The sequence below is a fragment of the Mustela nivalis genome, assembly GCF_964662115.1.
Source record: "Mustela nivalis genome assembly, chromosome: 10".
NCBI lineage: Eukaryota > Metazoa > Chordata > Mammalia > Carnivora > Mustelidae > Mustela > Mustela nivalis.
The window spans coordinates 53,078,893-53,104,722 of NC_139029.1; the positions used below are offsets into that span (position 1 = coordinate 53,078,893).

The window sequence follows — 25,830 nt, forward strand, 5'->3', positions numbered from 1 at the left end:
TCTTATAAAAGGATATATCTCAGGAAGAGCCAGATGGAAGAGATGCACTGGGCAAGATGGGAAGGGGCGCGGAGCCTTCCGGCCCTATCTGGGAGCACCACCCTCCCAACACCTCCACACATTCAGCAGCCTGGAATCTGTCCAAATCTTGTAGTTCAGGGATTTTTATGAAACCTTCCTTATGTTGACATGATTGATTAAATCACTGGCCATCAGTGACTGATTTAACCTCCAGTTCCTCTCCCCTTCACCTAGGAGGGTGGGGGAGCAGCCTGGAAGTTGCCAACACAAATCACTGTGGTTGGTTCCCCCCACTACCAGCTCCTGCCCATCCTTTCAGATTCTCCAAAGGTCACCTCATTAAAAATTCAGGTGCAGTTGGTTGAAAGAGACTCATTATGAATAACAAAAAACTCCCATTTCATCTTTATGGCTACGGAACTGTTTCAACTTTCAACAACTCAGAACAAAAATTTTAGTGCTATAGGAACATCTTTTGTTATAAAGCACAAGAGTTTTAGGAACTGCGTGCCAGGAACAGGGACGAAGGCCAGATACAAATTTCTCTCATAAATCACAGTTTCACGATGACAAACAGTATAACAAGGCTTCAGTCACCTGGATGCCATCCTCTTAGATGTGGGCAGATTTCTAGCTCCTTGCATGCTCTTAGAAAGGAATGTTAATACATGTGTTCAGGAAAAAGTATTTATTTGACACCTTTACAAAAATATTTAGGCACATAATTTTCATGTTTATGTCACCTGATTTACATATCTCAATCCTTAGTACCTTTTAAAACACTAAAATGGTCATTTCGTAAATAGGATCTGTAGTGAAAAATACTGTGATAAGCCAACATTTGTAGACAAAAATCAGTTGATCGGCATGAGAAAGAAATATTTATGAACAAAATAATCTCTAAAAACATTTTTGTGAGTTAATAAATCTAACCAGTAAATTTCTTTTTAAAAAGTAATTCAAAAAGAAAGTTTAAAAAAACCCACCAGTGAGTGTCTCTTCTTACCGTCACGAAGTGGCGCCCTCACGCAAGACCTAGCAGACCAGTTCAGAACACAGTCCTGGCGCCAGAGGCTCCCAAACCCCAACCACAGAGAGCTGCACCGACTCAGACAGAGCGCAGAGCCACTGTGTTTCACTCGGAAAAGGGAAGAAGGAATGTCTGGCCTGTGGAGCCTGTAAAGGAGCTACACTTTAAGGAGACAAACTGGGAAAGCGTAACCAGCATCACCATTCTGAGGTGAAGACAGAAATCATTTTTTCTTTTGAAATTCACCACCAAAAGAAAAGCAACTTTGTTCTTTTTTTAAAAAAAAATAGGTGGAATGACCTGCATCACATAAGGGCCACAATTGTATCCAGTAGGTACTTTAAAAAAAAAAAAAAAAAGAACCTGTTATTTAAACACTCCAGAGGCAACAAAGTGCAGGATCAAGTTTTTCAAGACATATACCCACTGCCCAGGCCTCCAGCGTTTAAGGAGCAGAGATGAACGACCTAGTTTGCCTACGGTCTCCCCATGATGTCATGACATAATGACACTTGCTGGGCGCCTCATATGTATGAAGCATCGTGCTGAATAGTTTCACATCCGTTATCATTTATTGTGACTATTACTGTTTTCCCATCAATTACAGCCTTATTCAGAGGAGGAGCCGATACATTAAGTGTCCCCCTTTATTCACAGGGGATATGTTCCAAGATCCCTAGTGGATGCCTGAAGCCACAGAGAGTACTGAACCCTATACATGCTTTTTCCTAGATGTACATGATAAAGTTTAATTTATAAATTAGGCACAGTAAGGGATTAACAATAATAAAATAGAAAAATTATGGTGTCATAAAAGTTACATGAGCGTGGAGTCTCTCAAAGTGTCTTATTGAACTGTATTCCCCTCACCCCGTGATGACGTGAGATGATAAAATGTCCACGTGATGAGATGGAGCCGGGTGAATGACGCAGACATTGTGACATAGCATTAAGCTACTACTGACCTTCTGACCTTATGTCAGGAGGATCATCTGCTTCCAGACCTCGGTTGACCACAGATAACTGAAACCGAGGGAAGGGAAACGGAGAAGGGGGGACCTCTGGACTACATAGTTATGGGGAAGAAAGAATATGTGACATAGAGGGAGAGGAAGCCAGACTAGTCACAGATTCTAACCGCTGGACACTTCTCTCAGAACTAGAAGAGTAGCAGGTGTTGAAAAAGTCCTTTTAGATGAAGAAAACGCTTTGGCTCTATGGGTGGATGGGACACCGTAATCTGTGGTAACTGCCAACTGCTCTTCTTTACAAACAGCTGACTCCTTTTACCCTCTTCCTCTTAATATGCACCTGGCTAAAGAATTATACATTCTTTGAGAACAAGAACTGTCCTATTTACGGTGGTTTCCCCAGAGCTTACCATAAGGCTCTGGCATAAAAAAGATGCTCAATAAATCTCTGTTCACCAATAAGACCACAATAACAAAAATAGGTCCAAAATACTAAAGCACTATTCCAAACCAGTCAAATATGAAACTCTGCTAGTCTTTCCGTGAAAAACACATTTCAGTGTTACTGACCCGAACTTTCCATGGATTCTTGATACAATAGGACTACAGAAAACTTGCAGATACGTGTTTTTTTAAACCAACTTGCAAGTTGGAGCCTAGCAATGACTGACTTATAAAATCAACACCCATATGAAGCAATTACAAATCACCTGACACGCTGACAATGAACAGTCTGGTCAGCCAGGGTTCTCTGAATCAATCTGGCACAGACTAAAAAGCAGGATGGCCAAAGAGGACTTTGGTTTTCGTTAACTCAAGAAGAGGAGCCACTAGTCAGAATTTCGTTTTCAAAATTTGCACCACAGCTTATCTGTCTCCAAGGGCAAATGAAGGGTTTAACTATAAAGCTGCCTCTCTTTCCCCCAGGAGGTAGTTAGTAGTTCACAGAATCTTTGCCTTGTAAAATATCAACCTTGGGGCAAAATCCAGACATTCTGGGCCATGTCAGAGCACCAGGTAAACCTCTAGTTCATTAAAACCAAGCCTGCATATAATTGAAAAACTCCAAAAACAGTTGGCCAGTCTCTTCAGTCCTAACTTCCCCAGGCTGCTTTCCCTTATCTTGACATGTTGGTGGAAGTCAAAGGGGGGCATCTAGGAAGCAGAACCTGGACAAGGCAGAAGATGAAACTCTCTCTGCTGTTTCTGGGCAGTCAGCAAGTTCAGCACGGGCTGGGGGGGTAGGAGGGGATGCCAAGGTCATGCGCATTCAGTGAGGCTGTAATGAGACACTATTTTCTCAAACCTAGAGAGATGACAGATCTTCAAGAACCTGACCCCCAAGAAGCAGTTCGACCCCTCCTGGGGTACTAGCCTAACAGCTCTAGACACATCCAAAGGCCTTCCATGACAAGAAATTCTACAACACAAATTATCTCTAAAGTCAAAGTTCCCTCCATGTGCCTCAATAGAAGGAACAGAATCACTAAAATTAACTCTCACAATGCCTTTCCACCTTATCCAGGCAAAACCAGGCAGGGGCAGGCAACATTCACAGCCAGAGTTTATAGCAACTGAGGCCAGCCTGGAAATGAGACAGAAGCTCTGGCATCACTGTCCTCTCTCTGCAAAGCCTATCCTCTCTGAGTCCAAATTCAACCAAGCACTTGCCTCCTTTGAAGATCTCAAGCTAACCCAGCATCTTCATTTCCTCACTCTCAGAGGAAAAGGAAAGTTTATCAATGGCAGCATGGTATAACAGAAGAAACATGAATTTTTACTTCTTAACAAGTCACCTACTTCCTGGGAGTCTTGTCTTGTTTTGGTAAAACAGAGACCAGAAAAACCATCTTACAATAAGAAAATATCCTGTGTACCCCCCACCCCCGCAAATTTTCTCAGATCAGATAACCCTGAAAAAAGGGAGCCTTGGGAGCTTTTAGCTTGGAAGTTGGCCATGGGGCTAATTCTAGGGACCCAATACCACTGGTCTGGCTTTACTAAAGACAAATCCAAATACAGGAAACACATGGATATGAAAATGACCTCCATTTTTTAAAAATAAAAAGAAATCAAAACCTTCCAGGCCTCCTGTTAAGTAAGCCACCAAAATACTAATTGTTTGGATCAGTAGAGCCCTGTGGATTCCAAACCCAGTGAAAGAGAAGTTAGTGCGGACCAGTGCAAAAGTACCCAGCCTCTTCTGCACTGACTGCACAACCGGCCTGTGCAAACACTCAGACCCAAAGTCAGTGGATGTCTCTGAGCCGGCTCACAGAGCTGTGTGTGAGGGAAGCCCCTTCCCATCCACAGAGACAGCGCAGGCACCGCCTATTCACAGCTGCTCTCCCAAGATGCAGCAGAAGTCTTGTGAGAAGCTGCCACGCCCAAGGGGTAGGGGCTGTAGGTGACAGTACCTGAGGAGACCGATATGCTCCTGCCGTGTAAACTCTAAGTGGGGACTGCCACACAGAGACTATGCCTGGACAACACGGAGACATCTCAGCAGGCCTGCCCTCAAACCAGCACACTCAGGAATGGAAGACCTAGCTGCAGCAATTCAAAGAGGAGTGAAAAGAATAGCAACCAAACCCAGAAGAGGGAAGCACAGCAAAGAGATGGGGGCCACCTTACGGGCCGGCCATTCTCCCTCAGAGAAGAAGGGCTGGGCTGCATGGTTTCCAAAATGCAGCTCTTCATATGACTCTTGATCTTGGGGTCAGGAGTTCAAGCTCCAAATCGGGCACAGAGTTCACTTTAAAAAAAAAAATTAGAATGAAACAACTGTTTAAATAAATAAAATGCAGCTCTTCACATGCATGTCATCTACCTGTCGTAGCTTCTGGTTTCACCATTGTGGGGCAGACAGGGGCGGGTGCTTCTAAGCGCATTCACAGACTCGCAGTAGCTAAGCGCTGAAAGAGTTCCTGTGGCTTGTTCAGGGTCACAGCATCTCCTGAATGGATTGTAAAGTTAAGTCTCCTCTCTTAACCCTCAGTCACAATAACAGGAGTAAGATCATTCAGCTACCTCCAAAAACATCCCTGTACCCCCAGCACTTAGCATAATGCCAGGTACATATTATATACCCGGTACCTTTGAGTTGAATCAATGAATCCTACAGATGAATAAATGAGAAAAGGGCCTACTTTCTCCATCCCTTCATTATCGCCATCCTACACAACAAAGAGGGAATATAGCATAACTTCAAGGAATGCACTGTGCCTGTCCCAGGAGTCCTCAGGGAAGCCAACGTGGAAACCCATACAACTTCAAAGCCACATGATTTTTTAGTGCCAAAGCTGTCATCTTAAGCAAATGCAGTGATACTACTACCCTTACGAAGGAAATGCAATTGTTAAGAAACAAAAGTCAAGAAGGAGAAATTGCAGATACTTGGCTGCATTTCTAGCAGAAGGCAGGCTAACCTGCCTCTCTGTGCCGCAGCCATCCAACTGAGGCTCCAGCTGGGGCACTATGTAAATGCAGCTCTAAGGGACACCTGGATTTCAAACTACGGAACAATATTTTCAAAACAACGATGTTTCACTGTCGACATAAAAGAAATAAATTAAAAAGTCCGGTACATTTTCCAGTTTGATATAAATTATTTCCAACGGCATATTTAAAATAGAGTCAATTATAAGTTTCTCTCATAAAATTTTAAAAGGCAGCAATCAATCCTCAGATTGTACAAGTGCAAAGGAATGGTTATTTTCTCCATAATCAAGACACCTCAGTGTCTGTGTACGAATTGCCAGTGTTTTCAGTTGATCAAAAACTTGGGCCTACGTCATTGAAGCAATCCTCTGGTCATACTGCTCCTTTCCCCTTAATGTCCAGCTTGTTACTGGCCTCTGACTGTTTGCTCAGCTGCTCTTCAGAGAAAGTGATGTAGGAATACACCAGGCTCCCTGCAATGCTGCAAAACAGAAAACCACCATCAGGGAGGAAAGAAGGAAGGAATGGTGAAGGTATGGGGGACTAGTGTTGAGGGCTGGAGTTACCTTCATAAACCAACAGCATGTAAAATTAAAACATACAGTGTTTTCAGCTACCGAACAAGAGATGCTCCCTCACCATTGTATCACGCCCTGCTGCCGATGCTTTGAGGAAATAAGTGTTTCCACGTACCTGCTGGCAGGAGTGCCAATTTTATACCACCCTTCTGAAATACCATTTGTTGAAGTAAAAAAAAAAAAAAAGACCTTAGGATTCTGCTTCTCCTTTGACTGAGCAATCTACTTCATGGAAGAATTGTATACCTCTTCATAGACTTACCAAGAAAGTGTCTGCCACAAAATTTATAATAGCAGAAAATTAGGTAAAGGATAAATGTCCCAAGAGAGAATTACATAAATACATACAATAGAATATGATGTATTTCATAAAATAATATAAAACAAAAATAGGAATGACATCTTAAGTGGAAAAATAATCTCACAAAACATGAAATACTGTCTAATCCCATTATTTAAGTACACACATACACTAATAGGCATCAGAATGAAGTCTAGAGACAACACAAGAACATTTATAGTTTTTACATCTAGATGGTGAGATCATAGGTGATTTTTTAATTTCTATTTTCTGTATTTTCAAAAATAATCATTCAAGACAAAGAAATGTAATTTTTAAGGATAAAAAACATCCCAATTAGTAAGTAAACATGCAGACCCTGGGAGATTCATAGAGCTAGTTTCTCTCTGACTAGAATCAAGTTCACAGTGCAGAACCTCTCATCTGAGCCCTCTGCCTCTGAGCTGCTTTCTGGTACCCCTCACTTATCCACCCCACTGACCACCCGGAGGGAAGGCATGCGTGAGGGACAGCGATTACACTTGTCAATTCTCTGTAGTGACCTCAAATCCACTTGGGATACACAGCCCCCTGCCCCAGTCACCAACGGAAAGTAAACTGGGGGAGCTCATAGAGACACTAGAGACTCCTCTGCTAAGCCTGACACCTTTGACTCTCTTGGATCTCCAGGTGGCATCTTGGCCCCACTTCTGCTTTCAGATGTTCCTGTCCAGGATTTGGCTCCCCACCTTTTGCATGACCACTTGACTCATGAACTTCTTTGAAATTGGTTCTATTCTCGGGGCACCTGCGTGGCTCAGTCAGCTGAGTGTCTGCCGGGTCGTGATCCCAGGTTCTGGAGATGGGACGTCCCACCTGGGGCTCCCTACTCAGTGGGAAATGACAGAAGCTCAACATTCTTTGAGATTCACATGTACATCTACAGGACAAAGTCCCCTTTGCCTCCAACCCTGCGCTCCCCTCCCCACAAAGTAGGACTGCTCCTTTCTTCCTTTCATTCTTTCCTCAAGGGTCCTCCTTCCACAACAACCTCAAACATAACAACGGTTTCTTTATTTTTCCTGTCAAGACATTCTCTGATCTTTATATTAAGCTGATTTCACTTGGAGAGAAATAATAGAGCCGTGGAGGATTGAAGAAGACAAAGAATACCCTGGAAGTTCTTCTAAGCCTCATCCTTAAGATGACCCTGTACCCTACATCCCTAGCATACTTGGTGTAATGAAAAAACATGGACTTTGTGGAGTTAGGTCTTGAATATACTACTAGCTCTGTGCCCCTTGTTAATTTCTCTGAGATTCTATTTCTGTATTAATAAGAATAATACTCTCTATAAATAAGATCATATACATAAAGAACCCAGGCCTTGATCCTGGCACATGGTAAAACAATCAGGAAATATATATTCCTTCCCCGCCCTTCCCTGTCAGCCCCGCTATTCAGACTAGAGGGGATACACCATTAACAAAGGTAGGGTGGTATCATAGGGAGACTTGACCTGATTCAAGAGGAGGGTACACTGTTGCTACAAAGCTGTTTGAACAACCAGAGCAAAACCAAAACACAGAGACTCCTATTCTAAACTCTGGAGAAAGGGCACAGACTTTTCAAATCCTTACACATTCCAACATGAGGCAATAATAAAAGATTTTTCACCTCATCTTTATTCCTGACTTTATCATTATCAAATATGCACATTTTCAGAAATGGTCATTTCCAAATGGTCTGAAGAGAACTAGTATCCATCCACAAGGATCCTGTGAGCCGAGCAGTGGGGAATGAATTCTTTGGAAAGGAATCTAAATTGCTTCATAGCAGCTTTGGGCATGTGAGCAAACTTCAAGGAGGGGGAAGAGGAGGGTGGAGAAAAGAAAGGGAAAAGCCCAAATTGGGGGTGGGGGGTCTATATGAATCTTTTTTTTTTTTTTTAAGATTTTATTTATTTATTTGACAGAGATCACAAGTAGGCAGAGAGGCAGGCAGAGAGAAAGGAGGAAGCAGGCTCCCTGCCGAGCAAAGAGCCCGATGCGGGGCTCGATCCCAGGACTCTGGGACCATGACTGGAGCTGAAGGCAGAGTCTTTAACCCACTGAGCCACCAAGGTGCCCCATATGAATCTTTATGCATCAATACCAAATGGCTGGGAATTTGGATCTTCTACAGATTCAAACAAAAAACTTCTCCATCTATTGGTTCTGTAAATGTTCACATTAAAGATAATGGCTTCTGATACTCTGGACTTGTTATTTATATATTTGACCATCCTATATACTCATTTTTTTTTTAAATCTCAAGCAATTTTCCCCGTGCCTAATACTCAGATCACGGTACTACCATCTCTGAATTCACTGAACCTGTGAGAGACATAGCCGGGAGCTGAACAGGAGAGAGAGACCAGGCTTCAGTTAGAATACTGCAAGACTGGGCCACTCCACCCGCTCTGACCTCATCTCATCTTCCCAGGCCAGGCAGACACAACCTACCTCTCCTAGATCCATAGCCACGGACCTATTTACCAGCCTCACTTAGATATCCGTTCTACAAACAGATGCTTAAATGCCTTCGATATGGCAACTCCATGGTCAGGGAGCAGAAGTCTAAGATGCAGGCTGTCTCCATCTCCTCTCATAGCTGACATGTCTGCTCATGTCTAGCCAGGCAGCTCTGCCTCTCAGACTGGACTCTGCCTTCTGTATTTCATATGTAAAACATGTCAATCTATACCAAAACCTGTGATCCAGGGCAGTGTGACTTTTACTGCTATTTCCTAACATACAGTAATTCTGCCGTGTAACATCAACTGTACCTCTGGCTACATCCTTCCTATACCCTATCTTGACACCCCACACAGCAGCTGCTGGGAGCCTTCTTTCCTCTTTCTCACCAGCCAAAGAAAGCAGAGCTGTGTTACCTTTGTATATATAACCTTCCAAAGCTTTCCAATCTGAACAGAGAGAGGCACAGAGGTGAACAGGATTGACTGCTGACCTGGACATTCACAAAGCTCTATGATGGGGGACAAGTTACTTACCCTCTTAGAGCCTCAGCTCTGTGAAATGAACCCATTTGGGAAATGGCGATTAGAATACCACTCTTAGAGGACTGATTAAGGGCAAAGTAAATTATATAATTTATTTACATAACAAGAGGCTAAATAAAATTATGTGTTAATTTTAGAATTCAAATTCTATACTAAATTATATAATGGACAATAGATCATTTCGAAAAGCTAATTAGCATACAGTAAACATCAGTCAAAGTCAAAGTTGAAATGCCAAGGCACACCAGGAGCTAATACTGCCAAAAAGCAAACAGAAGTAACAGGTTTTGCCAACTGCGGCTTTTCTTTATCTTCATTTTCTGTTCACCCAGAAAATCCAGGAGTCCTAGGTGTAATAAGGCCTCTTGTCTTTGGTCATCCAAAGAGGCCTTACTTGTACTGAGTGAACAAGCTTTGACCTCACCTCTATGACCTGCAGTTGAGCAGTAACTCGCACAGTGTCTAGCCGAGTATTCCTCATTCCCGGGTTAGGAGACACTCGAGGCACCTCACACTTGGGGGCAGGTCTACACCACCCTTGTGAGGTCCCCTACTCCAGCCATCCCGGAGTACCTGCTGCCCATCCCCAGTCTCTCATCCAACATCTGCACGGCTGGCTCCGTGCTTTTGCTCATGCAGTACTCAATGACTGGAATAAGCCCCTTCTGTTTTCTGCCTCCTCAAATCCTACCTACTGCTCAAGGCTGCCCCGAAGGAGCCTTTCCTCTATGCAGCTTCCCAAGCACACTACCACAGCCTGATGACAGGTACCAGTCTGGACAGCTACTTTGTGACACTTGTGTGATGACAGCTATGGAAAGGTCTCAAGAGAATGTAGGGAAGTACCTCATCATTGCTGTTATTAAGGCCACACACATTCCTAATGTTATAAGTGTTTTATGATTCCTACATGCATCAAAGCCATTACTGTTAACAAGCTTCACTCCTTCCCTCCTCCTTGCACTTTATCTCAACTGTGGGCAAAGGAGTCCTGTTAAAACTAAATCAGATCATGTCACTCCTTTATACAAAACCTCCCATCTTCCCCTCTCTTAAAAGCAGCCCCCAATCTGTCACCCCACCCCATGACACGTATGGCCCCATCTCATCTCATCCGTGCTACTCCCACCAGACTGGCCTCACTTATGCCCGGAACTCACCAGGCTACACTCCCACTTCAGGCTCTTTTCACTTGCTCTTCCCTCCAGAAATCCATGTGGTTCATTCCCTCCATTTTATAGGTATTTACAAGTATCCCCGCCCCCTGCAATATTCTCTAATCCCCTTCCTTGCTTTATTTTTCTGCATTTATCATCACAGCTAACACCGATTACCAGCAAATATTTCACTCATTTATCTCCATTCATGTTTTGGTCTCCTCTACTAGAAGGAAAACTCCATGAAGAGCAAGGGTTTTGATAGCAGCTCTATCCCCAGGGCCTAAAACAAAGTTTAGCAGGTATCAACCACATATTTGTTTATGAATAAATGAATCTTCCCAGCTAAATTACAAATTCCCTGAACAGAATTAGTCTATGGCTTTGTATACACTAAGTCATCACTTTAACATAGGCACAGACTGGGTTCAAGAATTCTGATTCTTACTCTGCCTACCAAAGGAGACAGGAGAATAGAGACCAATCAGTGGTAAGCAGGAGGTAAGCAAAGAGGCTCTGGGAACTATTGAAAACAAAGGGCAGGCCATTTGATACCTTACCCACATGGCCTCAAATGGCTAAATCACCGGGCATATTTTTCTAGTCACTCAGGGTTAGAATCTCAGTTCTGCTTCTCACTGGGGCAGCTGTGTGCCCTTGGACAACTGACTTTACTGGAGTCTCCATTTCACTGTGCTGTGAACCAGAGACAACTAGATGAGACGGCGTGGAAAGACAGCATCACCACCTAGGTACTCGGCAAACACTGACTCCCTATCCACTGCCTTCCCACAAAGGTATTTGCACCTTTCCACACCAGGGTAAGTGCTGGTCCGTGCACATTATAAATAGAAGTGCCTTAGTCACCGATGTCTGGCCAGGACGTGAACCATTCCATCTGCCTAAGAGTTTTAGGAATTTGCCGAGGAATAAATTTAGAAACAAATAAAAGGCTCCCAAATCCTGTTGTGATGTTGTTTGGAACTCACAGACCGTGAAAAGGGTATCATTTGCCTTATTAACTGATATGAATGAATCAGGCAAACGCTCTAAGATCAGAATTCTGGGGAGGCCCCAGACAGTTAGATAGGTTTGTTGTTGTTTTAAAAACAGCACTAGAGAAAAGTTACAGGAAAACAAAAAAGAATATAAGCCTAGAACTTGTTTTCTACCTAGTCTTATTGTTTAGTGTTGGTTTTTTGGAAAGGGAGATTCTTTTCCATATTCACAAAAAGCTTTTTGTTTTGTTTTGTTTTGTTTTCTCGACATCTCTGATACTGTTCCTCAACTTGGGGCTGAATCCAAACTACTTCAGCCCATCTACCATTTCTTACCCTACATCTGTACTTCTTTTGCTTTTCTGCCTCTTTAAAAAATTTAGGATGTGGGTGGAGGACTCCCCTCAAAACTAAAAGGACAGCATATTTTATGTATCTTCCATACCAGGAGGAAGTTCCTTCCAATGTCATAAGTCTCCTGCAAAATAACTCCAGACCCCCTGAGCATGGGGCACAGTTTCTACAGGACTCCCACAGGTGAAAGAGAGAAGTTTAGTGGCAGAATTAGGATAGACAACCCGAGCTCAAAAACTGAGAGCAAAAAAAAGCTGAGGCTGCAAAAGGTGAATTATAAATAGCTCGTGGCAGTCCTGCAACAGAACACAGATTTTTTGCCATTTCCATTTTGGTGATCTTCTGTCAGGAATTATGATATAACCAACAGCTAGCCAACCTCCCTAGATCCTATTCGAAGTTACTCAAGTGAGATAGCTGCCAGTTACATAATTCTATAAATAGCCTAGTGGAGATTACATCAGCAGCAACTAACTGGTAGCACAAAACATGTCCTTCTCTTTCTCCAAATGAGAGAATCACTAAGCAAAGGAAAAGCTGATGACCTTCAGGAGAAGTCTGGAACCAGAACAAAATCTACTAAGATGGAATTAGGCAGGAGGAGAAACAGTCTGAAAACCAGAAGCAACTCATCTAAGAGGCTAAGGAGTCCTAAATGAAGGAATGGTGCTGAGCAGAGTTAGCTAGACCAAAGGCCTCAGGAATCAGCTCTGAAACTACTCTAAGCTACACCATGTCCCATTCCAGAGACTGTGTAGACTGTCGTGAGGCCTCAGAAGCTATAGTAAAATGAGTTTTGTGGCCCTAAAGGAGCCTGCCTTAAAGGTATGTAACCAGTATGATGCTGTATCATGAAGGGATTATGAAAATAAAATTAATCCATTCATCTACGCACTATTTACTAGACTGTGGTTAAGAATGAAAACCTGGAAGGCAAATCATGGATGGAATACTTTCCAGCTGGGTACTATGGTACAAGCTTTTCAGCCTGTGAAATGGAATAGTCACAGGATCTATCTCACAGGGCTGTTACAGAGATTAAGTATGGAGTACTCAGCACAATGCCCAGTACAAGTTCACATAAAAACTATTGGTTAAGGGACATCTGGGAGGCTCAATCGGTTAAGCGTCTCCCTTCAGCTCAGATCATAATCCCAAGGTCCTGGGATCGAGTCCTACATTGGGCTCTGAGCAGGGAGCCTGCTTCTATCTCTGCCTGCAGCTCCCCTTGCTTGTGCTCGCTCTCTGACAAATAGAATTTAAAAAAAAAAAGAAACTGGTTAGTATTTTGATACTATTACCAATTGAATGCTTAGTATGGGTCAGGGGCTGATAAATACTGGCACAACTATAAATTAGACAAGTGATTTCTGCCTTCACTAGCCAAGAATCTAAAATGGTGATGGATACATAAACAGTTTACGAGGCTACAATGTAATTATTCAGTCATTTGCTAAATGAGGGTACATTAAGGAATGAGAACTTGGATTCTGGAGTCCAACCCATTTGTGTTAAAATCCTTGTGACATGACTTACTAATTGTGTGACATCAGCAGATCTAGGAGGGAATGAATGCACCATGTCCCCCTAGAACATAATGCCTGGCATACAAACACACGCTCAATGCATAACTTCAGAAAGCACTCAACTTACTTAGCCTTTCTCTAGGCTCAACCTCCTCATAAACCTCCACTATAAAATAGTGATAATAAAAAAAAACTTCCAAAGAGTGTTACAAAGAATTAGGCAATTCAACAGAGAAAGAAGAGCATTCTCATTAAAAGGTTCTAGAACAACTGGATATCTATATTAAATACACACAATATAAAAAGAACTTTTTATCCCAATTTTAGACTATATAAAAATTAATCTAAAAATGGACTATATACCTAATTGTAAAATAAAACTATAAAATGTCTAAAGGAACACATGAGAGACAATCTTTATAATCTGGTTTACACTGAAGCACAACTCAAAGAGGAAAAACTGATAAAGAAGTCTTAAAAGTTGTGCTCTTCAAAAGAGAGTATTAAGAAAATGACAAGACAAGCTACAGACTGGGAAATAATACTTGTAAATAATATAGCTAAAAAAGGACTTGCATCCACAATAAATAAGGAACTCTCAAAACTTAAGAAAGCAAAACAAAATTTAAAAAAACAGCGGGTGCTTGGCTAGCTCCGTAGAGCATGTGATTCTTGATCTCAGAGTAAAAAGTTCAAGCCTCAGGCTGGGTGTAGAGCTTACTTAAAAATAAAATCTTCCAGGGGTGCCTGGGTGGCTCAGTCATTAAGCATCTGCCTTCATTCAGCTCAAGTCATGATCCCAGGGTCCTGGGATCAAGCCCTATAGCGGGCTCCCTTTTAGGCAGGAAACCTGCTTTTCCCTCTCACTCCCCGTCCTGTGCTCCCTCTCTGGTTGTGTGTCTCTCTAATAAATAAAATCTTAAAAAATAAAATAAAATTTTCCAAAAAAAAACCAAAACCCAAATAACCCAATTTTTTAAAAATTGGGCAACATACTTGAACAGACTTTCTACCAAAGAATATATACAGATGGCAAATAAGCATGTGTAAAGATGTTCAACATCATGAATCATTAGGAAATTAAAATTAAAACCACAGTAAGGGGTGCTTGGGTGGCGCAGTCAGTTAAGTGTCCCATGACTCAGGAAGTGATCTCACGGTCATGAGTTCAAGCCCTGTGTAGAGCTCCACATTCAGCACAGAATCTGCCTAAGTCTTTCTGTCCCTCTCCCTCTGTCCCCCCAACCACTCTTTCTCTCAAATAAATCTTAAAAAAAAAAACTATAATGAGATACCACTATCTCATTCTATTAGAATGTCTAGAATGTCTAGAATTTAAAAAACAAAAACTGACAATACCAATTGCTGGGATGTAGAGCAACCACTCATAGAATCATATGAGGCTGAGGGATATGCAAAATGGTACAGACATTTCTTGAAAATAGTTTGGCAATTTCTTATGAATTTAAACATACATTTACCAGACAACCTAGGAGTTCCACTTCTAGGTATTTACCCAAGTGAAACGAAAACTTATGTTCGGAGTCAAGATGGTGGAGAAGTAGCAGGCTGAAACTACTTCAGCTAGCAGGAGATCAACTAGATAGCTTATCTAAAGATTGCAAACACCTGCAAATCCATCGGCAGATCGAAGAAGAACAGCAATTCTGGAAACAGAAAAACAACCACTTTCTGAAAGGTAGGACCGGCAGAGAAGTGAATCCAAAGCGACGGGAAGATAGACCCCCGGTGGAGGGGCTGGCTCCCGGCAAGCGGCGGAGCAATGGAGCACAAAATCAGGACATTTAAAAGTCTGTTCCCCTGAGGGACATCGCTCCAGAGGCTAAACCGGGGCGAAGCCCACACGGGGTCAGCGTGGCCTCAGGTACCGCAGGGTGACAGAAGGATCGGGGGTGTTGCAGAGCTTGCGGGTATTGGAAAAAGGAAGCAGGCTACAGAGACAGAGGCGACAGTAAGATCACAGCTAGGGGTTACTTGAACCGGTCGCAGGCTCGGTGAGCTCAGAGCTCAACCGGAGTTCAGGCAGATGGGAGTTACTGGGCGCTATTCTCTGAGGGCGCACTGAGGAGTGGGGCCCCAGGCTCTCAGCTCCTCCGGGCCGGAGACCAGGAGGCTGCCATTTGTATTCCCGTCCTCCGGAACTCTACGGAAAGCACTCAGGGAACAAAAGCTCCTGAAAGCAAAGCCAAGCCGATTACTCAGCCCCTGGTAAGGGTGGTACAATTCCGCCTGGGGCAAAGACACTTGAGAATCACTACACCAGGCCCCTCCCCCAGAAGATCAACAAGAAATCCAGCCAAGACCAAGTTCACCTACCAAGGAGTGCGGTTTCAATACCAAGGAGAGCAGCAGAATTCCAGAGGAGGAGAAAGCAAAGCACGAAACTCACAGCTTTCTTCCTGTGATTTTTTAGTCTTGCAGTTAATTTAATTATTTTCTTTTTCATTTTTTTCTCTTCTTCTGCTAAATTTTTTTTAACTTTTATCCTTTTCTTTTTTAATGTTTTTTAACTAGTTTATTATATATATTTTTCTTTTTTATACTTTTATTTGTTTTCTTTAATTCTTTTCTTTCTTTTTTTTTCTTTCTTTCTTTCTGAACCTCTTTTTATCCCCTTTCTCCCCCTCACGATTTGGGATCTCTTCTGATTTGGTTAAAGCATATTTTCCTGGGGTTGTTGCCACCCTTTTAGTATTTTACTTGCTCATTCATATACTCTTATCTGGACAAAATGACAAGGCGGAAAAATTCACCACAAAAAAAAAGAACAAGAGGCAGTACCGAAGGCTAGGGACCTAATCAATACAGACATTGGTAATATGTCAGATCTAGAGTTCAGAATGACAATTCTCAAGGTTCTAGCCAGGCTCTAAAAAGGCATGGAAGATATTAGAGAAACCCTCTCGGGAGATATAAAAGCCCTTTCTGGAGAAATAAAAGAATTAAAATCTAACCAAGTTGAAGTCAAAAAAGCTATTAATGAGTGCAATCAAAAGAGGCTCTCACTGCTAGGATAAATGAGGCAGAAGAAAGAATTAGCGATATAGAAGAGCAAATGACAGCGAATAAAGAAGCTGAGCAAAAGAGGGACAAACAGCTACTGGACCACGAGGGGAGAATTCAAGAGATAAGTGACACCATAAGATGAAACAACAATAGAATAATTGGGATTCCAGAAGAAGAAGAAAGAGAGAGGGGAGCAGAAGGTATACTGGAGAGAATTATTGGGGAGAATTTTCCCAATATGGCAAAGGGAACGAGCATCAAAATTCAGGAGGTTCAGAGAATGCCCCTCAAAATCAGTAAGAATAGGCCCACACCCTGTCACCTAATAGTAAAATTTACAAGTCTTAGTGACAACGAGAAAATCCTGAAAGCAGCCCAGGAAAAGAAGTCTGTAACGTACAATGGTAAAAATATTAGATTGGCAGCTGACTTATCCACAGAGACCTTGCAGGCCAGAAAGAACTGGCATGATATTTTCAGAACACTAAACGAGAAAACACGCAGCCAAGAATACTATATCCAGCTAGGCTATCATTGAAAATAGAAAGAGATTAAAAGCTTCCAGGACAAACAACAACTGAAAGAATTTGCAAACACCAAACCAGGTCTACAGGAAATATTGAAAGGGGTCCTCTAAGCAAAGAAAGAGCCTACAAGTGGTAGATCAGAAAGGAACAGACACCATATACAGTAACAGTCACCTTACAGGCAATACAATGGCACTAAATTCATATTTCTCAATAGTTACCCTGAATGTTAATGGGCTAAATGCCCCAATCAAAAGACACAGGGTATCAGAATGGATAAAAAAACAAAACCCATGTATATGTTGCCTCCAAGAAACTCATTTTAAGCCTGAAGACACCTCCAGATTTAAAGTGAGGGGATGGAAAAGAATTTACCATGCTAATGGACATCAGAAGAAAGCAGGAGTGGCAATCCTTATATCAGATCAATTAAATTTTAAGCCAAAGACTATAATAAGAGATGAGGAAGGACACTATATCATACTCAAAGGGTCTGTCCAACAAGAAGATCTAACAATTTTAAATATCTATGCCCCCAATGTGGGAGCAGCCAGCTATATAAACCTATTAATAACAAAATCAAAGAAACACATCAACAATAATACAATAATAGTAAGGGACTTTAACACTCCCCTCACTGAAATAAATAGATCATCCAAGCAAAAGATCAACAAGGAAATAAAGGCCTTAAATGACACACTAGACCAGATGGACATCACAGATATATTCAGAATATTTCATCCCAAAGCAACAGAATACACATTCTTCTCTGTGCACATGGGAACATTCTCCAGAACAGATCACATCCTCAGTCCTAAATAAGGACTCAACCGGTATCAAAAGATTGGGATCATTCCCTGCATATTTTCAGACCACAATGCTCTGAAGCTAGAACTCAACCACAAGAGGAAGTTTGGAAAGAACCCAAATACATGGAGACTAAACAGCATCCTTCTAAAGAATGAATGGGTCAACTGGGAAATTAAAGAAGAATTGAAAAAAATCATGGAAACAAATGATAATGAAAATACAACGGTTCAAAATCTGTGGGACACAACAAAGGCAGTCCTGAGAGGAAAATATATAGCGGTACAAGCCTTTCTCAAGGAACAAGAAAGGTCTCAGTTACACAACCTAACCCTACACCTAAAAGAGCTGGAGAAAGAACAATAAAGAAACCCTAAGCCCAGCAGTAAAAGAGAAATCAAAGATCAGAGCAGAAATCAATAAAATAGAAACCAAAAAAACAATAGAACAAATCAACGAAACTAGGAGTTGGTTCTTTGAAAGAATTAATAAAATTGATAAACCCCTGGCCCGACATATCAAAAAGAAAAGAGAAAGGACACAAATAAATAAAATCATGAATGAAAGAGGAGAGATCACAACTAACACCAAAGAAATACAAACTATTATAAGAACATACTATGAGCAACTCTACGCCAACAAATTGGACAATCTGGAAGAAATGGATGCATTCCTAGAAACATATAAACTACCACAACTGAACCAGGAAGAAATAGAAAGCCTGAACAGACCCATAACCAGTAAGGAGACTTAAACAGTCATTAAAAATCTCCAAACAAACAAAAGCCCAGGGCCAGATGGCTTCCCGGGGGAATTCTACCAAACATTTAAAGAAGAACTCATTCCTATTCTCCTGAAACTGTTCCAAAAAATAGAAATGGAAGGAAAACTTCCAAACTCATTTTATAAGGCCAGCATCACCTTGATCCCAAAACCAGACAAGGATCCCACCAAAAAAGAGAGCTATAGACCGATATCCTTGATGAACACAGATGCGAAAATACTCAACAAAATACTAGCCAATAGGATTCAACAGTACATTAAAAAGATTATTCACCACGACCAAGTGGGATTTATTCCAGGGCTGCAAGGTTGGTTCAACATCCGCAAATCAGTCAATGTGATACAACACATCAATAAAAGAACAAGAACCATATGATACTCTCAATAGATGCTGAAAAAGCATTTGACAAAGTACAGCATTCCTTCCTGATCAAAACTCTTCAAAGTGTAGGGATAGAGGGCACATACTTCAATATCATCAAAGCCATCTATGAAAAACCCACTACAAATATCATTCTCAATGGAAAAAACTGAAAGCTTTTCCCCTAAGGTCAGGAACACAGCAGGGATGTCCATTATCACCACTGCTATTCAACATAGTACTAGAAGTCCTAGCCTCAGCAATCAGACAACAAAAAGAAATTAAAGGCATCCAAATCGGCAAAGAAGAAGTCAAATTATCACTCTTCACAGATGATATGATACTATATGTGGAAAACCCAAAAGACTCCACTCTAAAACTGCTAGAACTTATACAGGAATTCAGTAAAGTGTCAGGATATAAAATCAATGCCCAGAAATCAGTTGCATTTCTCTACACCAACATCAAGACAGAAGAAAGAGAAATTAAGGAGTCAATCCCATTTACAATTGCACCCAAAACCACAAGATACCTAGGAATAAACCTAACCAAAGAGGCAAAGAATCTATACTCAGAAAACTATAAAGTACTCATGAAAGAAATTGAGGAAGATACAAAGAAATGGAAAAATGTTCCATGCTCCTGGATTGGAAGAATAAATATTGTGAAAATGTCTATGCTACCTAAAGCAATCTACATATTTAATGCAATTCCTATCAAAGTACCATCCATCTTTTTCAAAGAAATGGAACAAATAATTCTAAAATTTATATGGAACCAGAAAAGACCTCGAATAGCCAAAGGGATATTGAAAAAGAAAGCTAAAGTTGGTGGCATCACAATTCCGGACTTCAAGCTCTATTAGAAAGCTGTCATCATCATTGGGGCGCCTGGGTGGCTCAGTGGGTTAAGCCGCTGCCTTCGGCTCAGGTCATGATCTCGGGGTCCTGGGATCGAGTCCCGCATCGGGTTCTCTGCTCAGCAGAGAGCTCAACCACAGGGAGCCTGCTTCTCTCTCTCTCTCTCTGCCTGCCTCTCCATCTACTTGTGATTTCTCTCTGTCAAATAAATAAATAAAATCTTAAAAAAAAAAAAAAAAAAGAAAGCTGTCATCATCAAGACAGCATGGTACTGGCACAAAAACAGACACATAGATCAATTGAACAGAATAGAGAGCCCAGAAATAGACCCTCAACTCTATGGTCTACTAATCTTCGACAAAGCAGGAAAGAATGTCCAATAGAAAAAAGACAGCCTCTTTAATAAATGGTGTTGGGAAAATTGGATAGCCACATGCAGAAAAATGAAATTGGATCATTTCCTTACACCACACATAAAAATAGACTCAAAATGGATGAAGGACCTCAATGTGAGAAAGGAATCCATCAAAATCCTTGAGGAGAACACAGGCAGCAACCTCTTCGACCTCAGCCGAAGCAACATCTTCCTAGGAACATCGCCAAAGACAAGGGAAGCAAGGGCGAAAATGAACTATTGGGATTTCATCAAGATCAAAAGCTTTTGCATAGCAAAGGAAACATTTAACAAAATCAAAAGACAACTGACAGAATGGGAGAAGATATTTGCAAACGACATATCAGATAAAGGACTAGTGTCCAAAATCTATAAAGAACTTAGCAAACTCAACACCCAAAGAACAAATAATCCAATCAAGAAATGGGCAGAGGACATGAACAGACATTTCTGCAAAGAAGACATCCAGATGGCCAACAGACACATGAAAAAGTGCTCCATATCACTCGGCATCAGGGAAATACAAATCAAAACCACAATGAGATATCACCTCACACCAGTCAGAATGGCTAAAATCAACAAGTCACGAAATGACAGATGCTGGCGAGGATGCGGAGAAAGGGGAACCCTCCTACACTGTTGGTGGGAATGCAAGCTGGTGCAACCACTCTGGAAAACAGCATGGAGGTTCCTCAAAATGTTGAAAACAGAACTGCCCTATGACCCAGCAATTGCACTACTGGTTATTTACCCTAAAGATATAAACGTAGTGATCCGAAGGGGTACGTGCACCCGAATGTTTATAGCAGTAATGTCCACAATAGCCAAACTATGGAAAGAACCTAGATGTCCATCAACAGATGAATGGATCAAGAAGATGTGGTATATATACACAATGGATACTATGCAGCCATCAAAAGAAATGAAATCTTGCCATTTGCAACAACATGGATGGAACTAGAGCATATCATGCTTAGCGAAATAAGTCAAGCGGAGAAAGACAACTATCATATGATCTCCCTGATAAGAGGAAGTGGTGATGCAACATGGGGGCTTAAGTGGGTAGGAGAAGAATCAATGAAACAAGATGGGATTGGGAGGGAGACAAACCATAAGTGACTCTTAATCTCACATAACAAACTGAGGGTTGCTGGGGGGAGGGGGGTTGGGAGAAGGGGGTGGGGTTATGGACACTGGGGAGGGTATGTGCTTTGGTGAGTGCTGTAAAGTGTGTAAACCTGGCGATTCACAGACCTCTACCCCTGGGGATAAAAATATATGTTTATAAAAAATAAAAAACTAAAAAAAAAGAACACTTATGTTCACAAACTTTTAAGCAAGTTTTTTAACAGCTAATATAAAACAGCTAAAAACTAGAAACTACCCAAACGCCTTTTTTTTTTTAATTTTATTTATTCATTTGACAGACAGAAATCACAAGTAGACAGAGAGGCAGGCAGAGAGAGAGGGGGAAGCAGGCTCCCTGCTGAGCAGAGAGCCCAATGCGGGACTCGATCCCAGGACCCCAAGGATCATGACCTGTGCCAAAGGCAGAGGCTTAACCCACTAAGCCACCCAGGTGCCCCAATACAATTGTTTTACATCATGAATGTGGTGGTGGTAGTTACATGACTGTAGGCATCTGTCAAAACTCACAGAACTTTACATGAAAGGGGGTGAATCTGACTGTACTTAAACCATATTTTTTTTCTTTTTTTTTTAATGGAAGGAAAAAAAGAATCACAGATGAAGATGAGTCTCAGAGATTCTAGGAATTCTAGCCTGGGAAGTTAAAGGATGATGATATCATTATCTGGAAAAGTTACATTACTTAGGCCAAAGGCAAGGCCAAGTCCACCAACTGATGGAAGTACAGAAGCAGGCCCTTGTCACCACCATTTGCTAATCATTTCCTACTCTTGGTTGTTGCCCTTTTGGGCTGGGGTGAGCACTCACTAAGTGGCTACTGGAAAAAGGCATTTAGAAGACTTGAAGACAGCCAGGCTCTCAGCAGAGCCCTACTGAGGAAAAAAAAAAAAAAAAAGCTGCCTAAATCACAGAATCAATGTGGATGAAGTCTGAGTAGCTCAGTACAAACCTCCTGCTTCTTGCACTTGAATCACAACAGAGAGAGGGCTACTTTTTTTTTTTTTTTTAAGATTTTATTTATTTGACACAGAGACAGATCACAAGTAGGCAGAAAGGCAGGCTGAGAGAGAGGGGGAAGCAGACTCCCCACCAAACAAAGAGCCCGATGCGAGGCCTGATCCCGGGACCCTGAGATCATGATATGAGCTGAAGGCAGAGGCTCAACCCACTGAGCCACCCAGGCGCCCTGAGAGAGGGCTACTTAAACTTTTCTTAAAACAACAAAGAGGGCACCTGGGTGGCTCAGTTGGTTGGGCGGCTGCCTTCGGCTCAGGTCATGGTCCTGGAGTCCTGGGGTCAAGTCCTCTGGCGTGCTCACTGCTTGGTGGGGAGTCTGCTTCTCCTGTTCACCTCTCTCCTCTCATGCATACTCCCTCTCTCATTCTTTCTCTCTCTCAAATAAGTAAATAATAAAATCCTTAAAAAACAAAACAAAACAAGGAATCTAGGCAGGGTGGAAGGAAGCTAGATGTATCTGGGTCTAATCACAGAATCTTTTTTTTTTTTTTTTTTTTTAAGTAGGCTCCACATCCAAGGTGGAGCCCAGCATGGGGCCCACACTCACGACCCTGAGATCAAGACCTGAGCTGAGATCAAAAGTCAGATGCTTGGGGCGCCTGGGTGTCTCAGGGGGTTAAAGCCTCTGTCTTCGGCTCAGGTCATGATCTTGGGGTCCTGGGATCGAGCCCTGCATCGGGCTCTCTGCTCCTCAGGGAGCCTGCTTGTCCCTCTCTCCCTGCCTGCCTCTCTGACTACTTGTGATCTCTGTCAAATAAATAGATAAAATCTTTACAAAAAAAAAAAAAAAAGCCAGATGCTTAACTAAGCAAACGTAGGCGCCCCTCATCATAGATTCTTTTAAGAATACGGTTTAATTACTGATCTCCTTCAACATGCAGTCAGCCAAAAATGCATTGACACCATTTCCAAAGTGAAATATGACAGCCACTTTACATTTGGTTTTTACATTAAAAAAAAAAAAAGGAACGTCCACAACCTGTGAGTCTGCTTACTAATGAGTAAAAGAAGTAAAAAATATAAATAATAAAACCATAATTTTCATTTTAAAGAAAGTAAAAAAAAAATTAGTTAATATATACTTTTCTCTAAAACATTGAAAAGCATGCTGTAATGGAAACAGTATTCAAAAAGAAATTCACCTGGATTTTAATCCCAACTCTGCAACTAATTTGGCTGATTAAGTACGTCAATTATTCTCCTCAGCCTTGTAATAAGAGAGATTAAAATGACAAGATATGTAAAATTTATTACAATAAAATGTGAAAGCAATTAGAAATTGTTAAAAATACTACCTAGGGACAGAGCACCAATGACAGTCATAATCATAATTACCACTATCAAGTAACATTGCTAGCAAAACGAGACTGTTCAACCAGAACTAAAATGCACTACCTGATGCAAAAAGAAATTCTACTGGAAGAATTTTCAAGATGTTGGATTTAATTATGTTAGACTGACATACTTCATAACATTGCAACATATCATACACTTTAAAAGTTTTTTAAATAGCCTGCAATGTGAAAAAAGATACCTAAGGCTTCTGTAAGAACTTTGTTACTTTATGAGAGATTTGAACTGCAGAGATCTGAAAATGCAAACAGAAAATTATACTTCATTTTGGCTTTACAAGCCAAATAACCTTACAGGTTATTTATTTGAAGGGAACAAAGAGAAAACCAAAGCACCTCTGAGTCAGGTCTATATGATGCCACAGTGCTTCTTTAATCCAAATTTTTAGAAGTGAATGAAATGGAGTCAAAGTCAATGAATCCAAAGTCAAAACTGTTCCACCAGGTTGTTCCTTATATCCTGGCCCTTTCTCACAAATATTAATGAAAGAAACTGATATTTACTCAGCACAGATGTCAAACAGTGAATTGGGTACTTTATATTACATTATTTCATGCTAACAACTCTAAAGAGATATGGATATCTTCATTCCCAACACGTAAGAAAATTGAAGCTCAGGAAAGATAAACAACTGGAGTTCAAGACAGGGTTCTGGCCCAAAAACAAATCTGAGAATTTTTAAGCATACATACAGCATTTAAAGCCATGAAATTAATTCTGGAACTAATAAGGATCTTTCATGCAAGTTACCCTCATCACTGATGAAGTCTGGACTAAAGCAATCCAGTGATATGTCCAGGGTCAGGCACATATACAGCAATTCTAATAGAGCTGCTCTTCTTTAGCCCTGAATTTACCCGAGAACAGTGTCCTGCCATCTAGCATAATAAGTAAAAGACTGTCTTTGAAGGCGAGTAAGTAGAAAGGGTTTAACTTCCAGAAAAGATTCTCTAAATACTGTGCATAAATACGGAACCATCTTATCCCCATTTCTTAAAAAGCATTATGTGAAGACATTAAAAATACAGTATACTGTAGGTGTTCAATAATTGTTTAATAAAAGAACAAATTTTCAATTAAATAGCCCCCTACTATGACACTATTTATGTATCCAAATCCCACTTGTCAAAGTGGTTACATTTAAATATTTTTACTTACCTGATATTTAAGCCAATGAAGTTTGTCCATGTGAAAATATAATCTCCACCAAAGACCATTCCAATATAAGTTATTAATATATTCTACAAAGAAAAATGGCAATATGCTGTAACACAGGTTTAACTGAGATTTTTCAATGTTCATATTAACTCATCCACAGAATGGCCCAAATACCTATCCTTAAAATACAAAATCAAATAAACAGACAATAACAAAAACCCACCAATCCTATAATGAGTGTAGTAGGAAATAAGAAATAAGAAAGGACATTAACCTCTTCTCAATCTAGCCCTCCAAAAGCTAAATGCTTTCATCAAGAATTATCACCAGATTATCAACTCCCCGTGTCCTGCGGTATGGGCTGACATTGTAAATCTAAACAGAGAAACACTGCTGTCTGTAGGGGTGGAAAGCACTAATGCATGTTTAGCAGTCTTAGACAAGAAGGCATCTTCCTCCCACCAAAGTAACCATTGACTTTTGAGGCGAAAGTGAAGAAGAAAAACCTCACATATCAACATCTTTACCTCTTTTTTAGAAAGGAAAAAAGGGATGACAGGGAGTTTACCAACATGAACACTGTTTTTAGAGACATTCTTCTTTGTATTCTTAAAAAAAAAAAAAAACATGAAAAGTCATCTCAAATTCCCATACTTAAAATTATTTCTCCTCACTCCCTTAAACTCCTAGGTGTAAACATCTGCTTATCTAGCTCCCTTTTATTTATCTTCAGGTCACAGAGGTGAAATAAACTTTCCCAAAGTTCAAGTTACTAGTCAAGTCTTCCCTAACCTCCTCGCTTTTCACATTCAAAGACACCACCTCCCTCTCCGCTATGACAGCTGACAGAAATGGTAAATGTCACAAACATTTTTAGAACCTGGGCTCGCCTAGATCAGGTCTACGAAGCAGAAGTAAAGTGCCACAGTGTGGCTGAAAAGCCAAAAAGAAACTTCAGAATTATTTTTATAATGGGC

At 41.1% G+C, this 25,830-nt stretch overlaps 1 protein-coding gene across 1 annotated transcript in view; it reads right to left on the reverse strand.

Moving 5' to 3' along the window:
• Positions 1 to 694: 694 nt before the first annotated feature.
• Positions 695 to 25,830, reverse strand: part of SLC35D1 (solute carrier family 35 member D1) — a 53,586-nt gene continuing 28,450 nt past the window's right edge. Inside the window, exons 11-12 of the mRNA XM_082686415.1 lie at positions 24,854 to 24,936; positions 695 to 5,944 (exon numbers count right to left, since the gene is read on the reverse strand). Coding sequence (XP_082542541.1) covers positions 5,836 to 5,944; positions 24,854 to 24,936 — 192 coding nt within the window. The 3' untranslated portion in view covers positions 695 to 5,835. The remainder of the gene's footprint in view (positions 5,945 to 24,853; positions 24,937 to 25,830) is intronic.